Source organism: Oncorhynchus masou, chromosome 17 (assembly GCF_036934945.1).
Source record: "Oncorhynchus masou masou isolate Uvic2021 chromosome 17, UVic_Omas_1.1, whole genome shotgun sequence".
Lineage (NCBI taxonomy): Eukaryota > Metazoa > Chordata > Actinopteri > Salmoniformes > Salmonidae > Oncorhynchus > Oncorhynchus masou.
In genome coordinates this window covers 1,086,152-1,096,145 of record NC_088228.1, presented here as the reverse complement: position 1 = coordinate 1,096,145, position 9,994 = coordinate 1,086,152, and the positions used below count along the sequence as shown (strand labels likewise).

General features: G+C 43.7%; 1 protein-coding gene across 3 annotated transcripts; it reads left to right on the top strand.

The window, feature by feature from the left end:
• The first annotated feature begins 1,520 nt into the window (after positions 1-1,520).
• si:ch211-227n13.3 (uncharacterized) lies at positions 1,521-9,565 on the top strand. Of its 3 annotated transcripts, XM_064992026.1 has the most exons (7): positions 1,532-1,887; positions 2,424-2,481; positions 3,518-4,052; positions 4,165-4,240; positions 4,325-4,417; positions 4,518-4,665; positions 9,129-9,565. In XM_064992026.1, the coding sequence occupies exons 1-7, from the start codon at positions 1,844-1,846 to the stop codon at positions 9,330-9,332; spliced, it is 1,158 nt and encodes a 385-aa protein (XP_064848098.1). In that variant the 5' UTR covers positions 1,532-1,843; the 3' UTR covers positions 9,333-9,565. The 3 variants fall into 3 exon arrangements, with proteins under 3 accessions (XP_064848101.1, XP_064848098.1, XP_064848100.1); XM_064992029.1 differs by lacking the exon at positions 2,424-2,481 and having other exon boundaries at positions 1,521-1,578; XM_064992028.1 differs by lacking the exon at positions 2,424-2,481.
• The last annotated feature ends 429 nt before the right edge of the window (positions 9,566-9,994 follow it).

Genomic DNA, 9,994 nt, shown 5'->3' with positions numbered 1-9,994 from the left:
CAGTACGGTCACAGACGGAACAATGAGATCGATATTTCATCGGGTGTATAAATGTGAAGCATCCGCTTGGCGTTTCCGAGAGGTAGCCCAATAACGCAAATGTCCTAATTTATTAAAAAGTGTATCTCAATACATTTATCCAAAAACTATAATCTGTTATGAACAGAGTAGACTTTACCATTTGCAAAAGTTGTAAAAAAATAACGTTGTTTAGAAGGAGTGCAAAAGGCAAATTTAGTGATTGGACACGCACACTTCACATAGTAGGCGTTCCCTAAGAAGTAGGCGTTCCCTAACGAAAATATGCAGATCTATGCCAGAACGCGCCAATAGGATCTGGCGCTTGGCTCTGCCCACCTCCTTCGCTTGTTCTGTCCTCTATGACGAGAGGCTGTGGCGCTGAAGATGGGCATTCCTGAACCGGTTCAGTTGGCTCCATTCACGTTAGAAGACCTGACTCATTTGACTCGCAAACGGTTCTTCATTCCAAATGCTTAATTTTATTTTATTTATTTAACCTTTATTTAAAAACCGACATTGAAACATGAACCAATGTGCAAATCTCCAATGTAAAGCCCAAAAGGTAAGCATCCATTATGTCAGATTGTGAAATGCGCTTTCAATTGTGTTTTTGCCTGGCCAAATTATTACATGGCCTGCAATTCTTTTCTCTCTCAATCAAATCTAACAAGTAATCTAACAATTCCCAACAACTACCTAATACACACAAATCTAATGAGGTGAATGAGAATATGTACATATTGGATGAGCGATGGCCGAGAGGCATAGGCAAGATGCAATAGATAGTATAAAATACAGTATATACATGTGATATGAGTTATATAAGATATGTAAACATTATTAAAGTGGCATTATTTAAAGTGACTAGTGATCCATTTATTAAAAGTGGCCAGTGATCAGGTCTCAATGTTGGCAACAGTCTCTCTGAGTTACTGGTGGCTGTTTAACAGTCTGATGGCCTTGAGATAGAAGCTGTTTTTCAGTCTCTCGGTCCCTGCTTTGATGCACCTGTACTGACCTTGCCTTCTGGATGGTAGCGGGGTGAACAGGCAGTGGCTCGGGTGGTTGTTGTCCTTGATGATCTTTATGGGCTTCCTGTGACATCGGGTGGTGTAGGTGTCCTGGAGGGCAGGTAGTTTGCCCCCGGTGATGCGTTGTGCAGACCTCACTACCCTCTGGAGAGCCTTGAGGTTGAGGGCGGTGCAGTTGAAGATCGGATGCTCTCGATTGTGCATCTGTTTTTATGCATTGAAAAAAATCAGAGTGGACCAGATTGACACGCTCTCGACACAATTTATTGTTTCTGCAGTGACGATTCGCCCACTTTAGATACTTATGTTGTAATTTATCTGCAGAAAAACATTGTTTGTTTTTTTAGCTGAAAAGGCAGTAGAATGTAGAGCAGGGATTCGAATGAACGGCTCTTTCACACAATGCTATTCGGTTCTCGAAGTTCATCAGAAAGAGCCGTTCAAAAAAAAAAGAGCCTTTCGTTGGCGAACAACACGTCACCCGTGCGCATGTGCTGAAGTTTGATGTGAGTTTTGCGCGAGAGAGGTGAGTTGTTGCTGCCTCGAAGCTAACCGAAAACTGCCTCGAAACTAACCGAAATCTGCCTCGATCCTAACCGAAATCTGTCTCGATCCTAACCGAAATCTGCCTCGGTCCTAACGAAATCTGCCTCGATCCTAACCGAAATCTGCCTCGATCCTAACCGAAATCTGCCTCGGTCCTACCCGAAATCCGCTTTCATTCGCCGTCCGTTACTTTCAAACATCTAGTTACGGTAGTTAGCAAAAGCTCAAAGCAGGAGACCACGGAGATGATTCTTTCTAAGCGGATAGACTATGAACATTTTGAGACTCAGTAAGTAACTTTTAGCCAGCTAATACAGTAACTGTTTTGACGCTGATGGCTAACTTAAACACAACAAACAGTTAGCTAACTGAGTTAGCTTAGTTAACTAGCTACTGTATAGGTTTTTCTAGTTGTGTTGTACCTATCCCAGGCAGATCATTTGGTTTGGCTAGGACATTTGTTCTAGCTAGCTGGTAAGATTTCAGCGCAGTCATTTACCTTAGCTAGCGAGCAGCATGTTAGCAACAACCACAGATGGAAGTAACGTTAGTGGCAATAGCTAGTAGCATGTTAGCAACAACAACAGACGGAAGTAACGTTAGTGGCAATAGCTAGTTAGCTAGCAGCATGTTAGCAACAACAACAGACTGAAGTAACGTTAGTGGCAATAGCTAGTTAGCTAGCAGTATGTTAGCAACAACAGACGGAAGTAACGTTAGTGGCAATAGCTAGTTAGCTAGCAGTATGTTAGCAACAACAACACTGAAGTAACGTTAGTGGCAATAGCTAGTTAGGCAGCAAACAGTTGGTCCTTTTATTCACAGGTCTCAATATTCGACAGACCAAGGAAGTCAAGGAGGTGAGACCGGTGGCTACATCAGGGTAGGCAGCTAGAAGCACAACATTAAAGTACCACTCGTGTCTCCTTTTCACCTCCATTTAACACCTTGTTTAGTTAACAAAAGGCACATCTGATTAGGTGGTCCTGGTAAGTCATGACAGCAGAAGTTCCTCTTCATTGATCCCCAACACCTTGAAGTTTGCACATTTCTAAACCCATTTACTCAACATATTGTTTTACCCTTTAGTGTGTGTACTTTACAGTATTTATACTTGGGATATCGCTTTTCAACAGGCAAAGTTCACAAATCGTTGTCTTTAACTATATCCCTTTCATACACATACCAAAATCCCACAAATGTATGGCTGCTTTTTTGTGTAATTGAAAGGGATAGTGGTAAGAAGAAAGAAAAACATGACACATTTAAATCCCACCTAAAGAACTAGTCAAGATTGCTGCATTTTCAGACCCTGTAACCAAAATACAGGAATTGGGTCTGTGAGATTGGTTCTGTTTTTTGCAGGTAGATGTTTTGCACTTCCATTGTTTAAAACACCTCCCTAATTTGAAATGAAAAACAATGTTTTTTTGGTATTGTAAGTGGTTCTAGGTGATATTTCATATAAATCTGGAAACACTGGGCCGTTACTTTAACAACACCCCTCCCAATCTGCTAGTTACTCACTGATATGTATAAAAGGGGTATACCTGCAAGAAAGTGGTAAATAAGGGACTGTTTGAAAGGGGGTCATATAAACATTGCCTTATATATTTTCTTCCAGGTAATATACCACATGTTCTGTCTGAAATGGCAACTAGCTATTTAGATACTTCTCCTTCAGACCTTTTTGTTCTGGTCCAGAACAAGGGGGTGTGATCTCCCTGTGTTGTAGCTGAATCTGCAGGGTTTGTGTGTGTAATGATCTCCCTGTGTTGTAGCTGAATCTGCAGGGTTTGTGTGTGTAATGCTCTCCCTGTGTTGCAGCTGAATCTGCAGGGTTTGTGTGTGTAATGCTCTCCCTGTGTTGCAGCTGAATCTGCAGGGTTTGTGTGTGTAATGCTCTCCCTGTGTTGCAGCTGAATCTGCAGTATTGTGTGAGGTGGGGAAGCTCCATGCGTCCATCCAGACTGAGTCGCTCAGCCTCCAACAAGGCCTCTGAAGCCTGGGGCTCCAGTGACCCTGCTGCCCAGCCGGGGATGACGACGAGGAGGAGGAGTAGTAGTAGGCGGCGAGTGCAGGGTGAAGGGACAGGGCCGGACTGGGACTCTGCTGACTCAAGCATCGTGATCTCAGACGAGGCCACGGATCATGACCTGATTGATCATCACCATGGAAACCACAGTGTCTCAGAATGTGGGTCACCACCGCTAGAGCTGTCAGTCAGCCAGAGGAAGGCTGTGATTGGTGGAAAGGTGACGGGGCAGACGGAAAGGGGCATAGAGTCAGACGCTGAATCCTGCTGCTCATTGGACAGCATTGTCTCTGGCCCCTCCTTCATGGTTCAAGGCACTCCACTAACTCTTCCCCCTGGTCTGTGTTTGACATGTCAGAGACTTCACAGAGAAGCCCAGAGGGGAAGACCCACTCCGCTGGACAAACTAACAGACAATGGTGAATACACACAAACACACCCACCCTGTCAGAGAAGTCCTGTACCGAGCAAAACAAACCTGCTGAGCAGATGTCTGATTCTAATAGACATTCTCTCTGATTGGTCTATCAGATCCCACTTCCTTGTCATGTGACCAATGGGTTCTCATGAAGAAGTGGACACCCAGAAGACCACAGAACATTAAAGGGTAAGAGAGAGGTGTGTGGTGTGGTGTGTGTGTGTGTGTGTGTGTGTGTAAGTAAGTAACCCACAGTACTACTGTTGCTATCAGGAGGCTGTGGATTCATCTGGGCCGGATTAGACACAGAGAGCAGACCAGGGGAGAACAGCCAGCCTGCTCCAGACCACACATTTTCCTACAGAGGTAACACACACTCACAACCTGAGGTAACACAGCTAAATAAAGGTTCAATTTAACACACACACTCACTCACTCACTGAAGTAACAAACACCTTGTGTGTAGGAACCTGAGGAAATATGAGAACCAGGCTGTGAGCAGAGGGAGGAAGAGGAAGAAGAGGTCCAGAGGAAGTCGTCAGAGGGCGGGAACATGCATCCAAAGCAACAGTCTCAACTGCAGTGGTCTCCATAGCGATCCTGATGGAAAGGCGGTAGGTAGCCCAGATTTGTGTTATTTCACAAAGTTCTATCTCGCGCTTCTGTGAACAAATCAAATGTATAGGTCTTTAATAACACTGGCCTTTAATAACACTGGCCTTTAATAACACTGGTCTTTAACAACACTGGTCTTTAATAACACTGGCCTTTGGTAACACTGGCCTTTGGTAACACTGGCCTTTGATAACACTGGCCTTTGATAACACTGGCCTTTGATAACACTGGCCTTTGATAACACTGGCCTTTGATAACACTGGCCTTTGATAACACTGGCCTTTGATAACACTGGCCTTTAATAACAGATAACACTGGTCTTTAATAACCCTGCCTTTGATAACACTGGCCTTTGATAACAGATAACACTGGTCCTTAATAACACTGGCCTTTGATAACACTGGCCTTTGATAACACTGGCCTTTGATAACACTGGCCTTTGATAACACTGGCCTTTGATAACAGATAACACTGGTCCTTAATAACACTGGCCTTTGATAACACTGGTCTTTAATAACCCTGCCTTTGATAACACTGGCCTTTGATAACACTGGCCTTTGATAACACTGGCCTTTGATAACACTGGCCTTTGATAACACTGGCCTTTGATAACACTGGCCTTTGATAACACTGGCCTTTGATAACACTGGCCTTTGATAACACTGGCCTTTGATAACAGATAACACTGGTCCTTAATAACACTGGCCTTTGATAACACTGGCCTTTGATAACACTGGCCTTTGATAACACTGGCCTTTGATAACACTGGCCTTTGATAACACTGGCCTTTAATAACAGATAACACTGGTCTTTAATAACCCTGCCTTTGATAACACTGGCCTTTGATAACAGATAACACTGGTCCTTAATAACACTGGCCTTTGATAACACTGGCCTTTGATAACACTGGCCTTTGATAACACTGGCCTTTAATAACACTGGCCTTTAATAACAGATAACTGGCCTTTAATAACACTGGCCTTTGATAACACTGGCCTTTGATAACTGATAACCCTGGTCTTTAATAACCCTGGCCTTTGATAACACTGGCCTTTGATAACTGATAACACTGGCCTTTGATAACACTGGCCTTTGATAACTGATAACACTGTCCTTTAATAACCCTGGCCTTTGATAACCCTGGCCTTTGATAACACTGGCCTTTGATAACACTGGCCTTTGATAACACTGGCCTTTGATAACACTGGCCTTTGATAACACTGGCCTTTGATAACACTGGCCTTTGACAACACTGGCCTTTGACAACACTGGCCTTTGACAACACTGGCCTTTGACAACACTGGCCTTTGACAACACTGGCCTTTGACAACACTGGCCTTTGACAACACTGGCCTTTGATAACACTGGCCTTTGATAACACTGGCCTTTGATAACTGATAACACTGGCCTTTGATAACTGATAACACTGGCCTTTGACAACACTGGCCTTTGACAACACTGGCCTTTGACAACACTGGCCTTTGATAACACTGGCCTTTGATAACACTGGCCTTTGATAACTGATAACACTGGCCTTTGATAACACTGGCCTTTGACAACACTGGCCTTTGACAACACTGGCCTTTGACAACACTGGCCTTTGACAACACTGGCCTTTGACAACACTGGCCTTTGACAACACTGGCCTTTGACAACACTGGCCTTTGATAACACTGGCCTTTGATAACACTGGCCTTTGATAACACTGGCCTTTGACAACACTGGCCTTTGACAACACTGGCCTTTGATAACACTGGCCTTTGATAACTGATAACACTGGCCTTTGATAACACTGGCCTTTGATAACACTGGCCTTTGATAACACTGGCCTTTGACAACACTGGCCTTTGACAACACTGGCCTTTGACAACACTGGCCTTTGACAACACTGGCCTTTGACAACACTGGCCTTTGACAACACTGGCCTTTAACAACACTGGCCTTTAACAACACTGGCCTTTGCTAACAGATAACCCTGGCCTTTGATAACAGATAACCCTGGCCTTTGATAACACTGGCCTTTGATAACACTGGCCTTTGATAACACTGGCCTTTGATAACACTGGCCTTTGTCTAAATGAAATTCTAATATCCATTTGACATTGTTACATACAGGGATATACAACGACATTTGAAATGATTAAGTTAATAAAATCACACACTTTTCAGTGTAGTTTGTATGAGGTACGCCCCATAAAGTCTGGTAGCCTTCATCTGTCTAGCTTGTTGTTTATGTTGTCCTATCAAAGCAGTAAAGAGACTCAATGTGTACCAAGTGGAGTGACAGTTCACGAAGGCAATGCCAGATGGAGTTAAATGGCTACAACAAGCACCAACATGTAGGCTGTTGTGTTATCTGTATGGGGTTGTGGAGAAAGCACAAAATGTGGCCTGAATTAGCCTAGCTAGCTAAATAGCTACTCCAGCCCATGACCTGATGAATAACATTGTGGGTGCTACATTAATTAATCAGAAATCTACATACACCTTAGCCAAATACATTTAAAGTAAGTTTTTCACAATTCCTGACGTTTAATCCTAGTATAAATTCCCTGTCTTAGGTCAGTTAGGATCACCACTTTATTTTAAGAATGTGAAATGTCAGAATAATAGTAGAGAATTATTTATTTCAGCTTTTATTTCTTCCATCTCATTCCCAGTGGGTCAGAAGTTTACATACACTCATTTCGTATTTGGTAGCATTGCCTTTAAATTGTTTAAATTGGGTCAAATGTTACGGGAATCCTTCCACAAGCTTCCCGCAATAAGTTGGGTGAATTTTGGCCCATTCCTCCTGACAAAGCTGGTTTAACTGAGTCAGGTTTGTAGGCCTCCTTGCTCGCACACGCTTTTTCAGTTCTGCCCACAAATGTTCTATGGGATTGAGGTCAGGGCGTTGTGATGGCCATTCCAATACCTTGACTTTGTGGTCCTTAAGCCATTTTGCCACAACTTTGGAAGTATGCTTGGGGTCGTTGTCCATTTGGAAGACCCATTTGTGACCAAGCTTTAACTTGCTGACTGATGTCTTGATGTTGCTTCAATATATACACATAATTTTCCTCCCTCATGATATCATCTATTTTGTGAAGTGCACCAGTACCTCCTGCAGCAAAGCACCCCCACAACATGATGCTGCCACCCCCGTGCTTCACGGTTGGGATGGTGTTCTTCGGCTTGCAAGCCTCCCCCTTTTTCCTCCAAACATAACGATGATCATTATGGCCAAACAGTTCTATTTTTGTTTCATCAGACCAGAGGACATTTCTCCAAAAGGTACTATCTTTGTCCCCATGTGCAGTTGCAAACCGTAGTCTGGCTTTTTTATGGCGGTTTTGGAGCCGTGGCTTCTTCCTTGTTGATCGGCCTTTCAGGTTATGTTGATATAGGACTCGTTTTACTGTGGATATAGATACTTTTGTACCTGTTTCCTCCAGCATCTTCACAAGGTCCTTTGCTGTTGTTCTGGGATTGATTTGTACTTTTCGCACCAAAGTACGTTCATCTCTAGGAGACAGAATGCATCTCCTTCCTGAGCGGTATGACGGCTGCGTGGTCCCATGGTGTTTAAACAGATTAACGTGGTACCTTCAGGCTTTTGGAAATTGCTTCCAAGGATGAAGCAGACTGCAATGTTTTTTCTGAGGTCTTGGCTGATTTCTTTTGATTTTCCCATGATGTCAGAGGCACTGAGTTTGAAGGTAGACATCCACAGGTACACCTCCAATTGACCCAAATGATGTCAATTAGCTCAGAAGCTTCTAAAGCCATTACATCATTTTCTGGAATTTTCCAAGTTGTTTAAAGGCACAGTCAAGTTAGTGTCGTAAACTTCTGACCCACTGGAATTGTGATACAGTGAATTATAAGTGAAATAATCTGTCTGTAAACAGTTGTTGGAAAAATGAATGGGGGTCATGCACAACGTAGATGTACTAACCAACTTGCCAAAACTATAGTTTGTTAACGAGAAATGTGTGTAGTTGTTTTTCAACAAGTTTTAATGACTCCAACCTAAGTGTATGTAAACTTCCGACTTCAACTGTACATACATGCACACCATACCAGACAAATAAAGGAAAAAAGAACCAGAAGTCATTTGAACCCAGTCTGACACTCAGGGCAGGTTCATATGGGAGACAAGCCTACATACAATCTGTATACGCACACTGTTCTCCTGCTGGTCACAACATACACTACATGTGAGGTCGTCTTGGCTGTAGCCCAGTAGCTTCTCTCTCTGCCTCCGTCTACTTGCTCCCATCTCACCAGCACCTCCGCAGCAATAGAGCACTAGCCTCCTCCGCGTGCAACAGTGCTCAGGTTACAAGCGTTTTTTAATTAATTTTTATTCTGGATATCAGTCGCACATTCGTGATACTGTTCGGAGAGTGAAATGATTTCATAACCCCGTCCCTGGCAGTTAGCGTTACCGCTCCATTGTGTATGTTGTGACCTGCAGGAGAACAGTGATGTCAGCGGTTTGGAGCGTACACGCAAGGTCCTCACCTTCCAGGTGGTCCCCTCCACTGTTACCATGGAGACCCAGCAGGAGGCCACGCCCCCACAGGAGGAGGAGCCCAGGAAGAAGAGCGGCGGCTTCAGATCCCAGCTGGCTCAGCTCCACGCCAACCGCAGCCGTGTCGTCAGGGAAACACACACATGACTGATGACATCACTGTCAGATTCCAAATATGTTCTTTATTGCCATCCTTGATTGTTTGTCAATTCTCTACCTGCTTCTGCTCAGTTTGTTCTCCTTCAAGCATGGCTGGAGGGAGTTATCATCATACCTCTTCCATTAGAGGGGACGTGCATGGAGTTACTATTTACACAGTGTCTCTTATACTAGTTGAATCTAGTTTTGAATGTAAATAATAATCAGCCTCATTGTCATGTTTCTGTTGAAGTTAGTTATCTGTATCAGATCTTCCCTGTTTATTTCACACTGAAGAATTCATGTTATTTTATTGTATCTATTCTGAGATGAGGTCTCTACTACCAGACACAGCTGGGACAGTGCCCTCTACTGATCTGGCCCGTATTCATAAACCTCAGAATAGGACTGCTGATCTAGGACCAGATCAGAATGAAGGGACAGGGGGTTCTGATTCTATTCAGAAGGGACAGGGGTCCTGATTCTATTCAGAAGGGACGGGGGGTCCTGATTCTATTCAGAAGGAAGGGACAGGGGGTTCTGATTCTATTCAGAATGAAGGGACAGGGGGTTCTGATTCTATTCAGAAGGGACAGGGGGTCCTGATTCTATTCAGAAGGGACAGGGGGTCCTGATTCTATTCAGAAGGGACAGGGGGTTCTGATTCTATT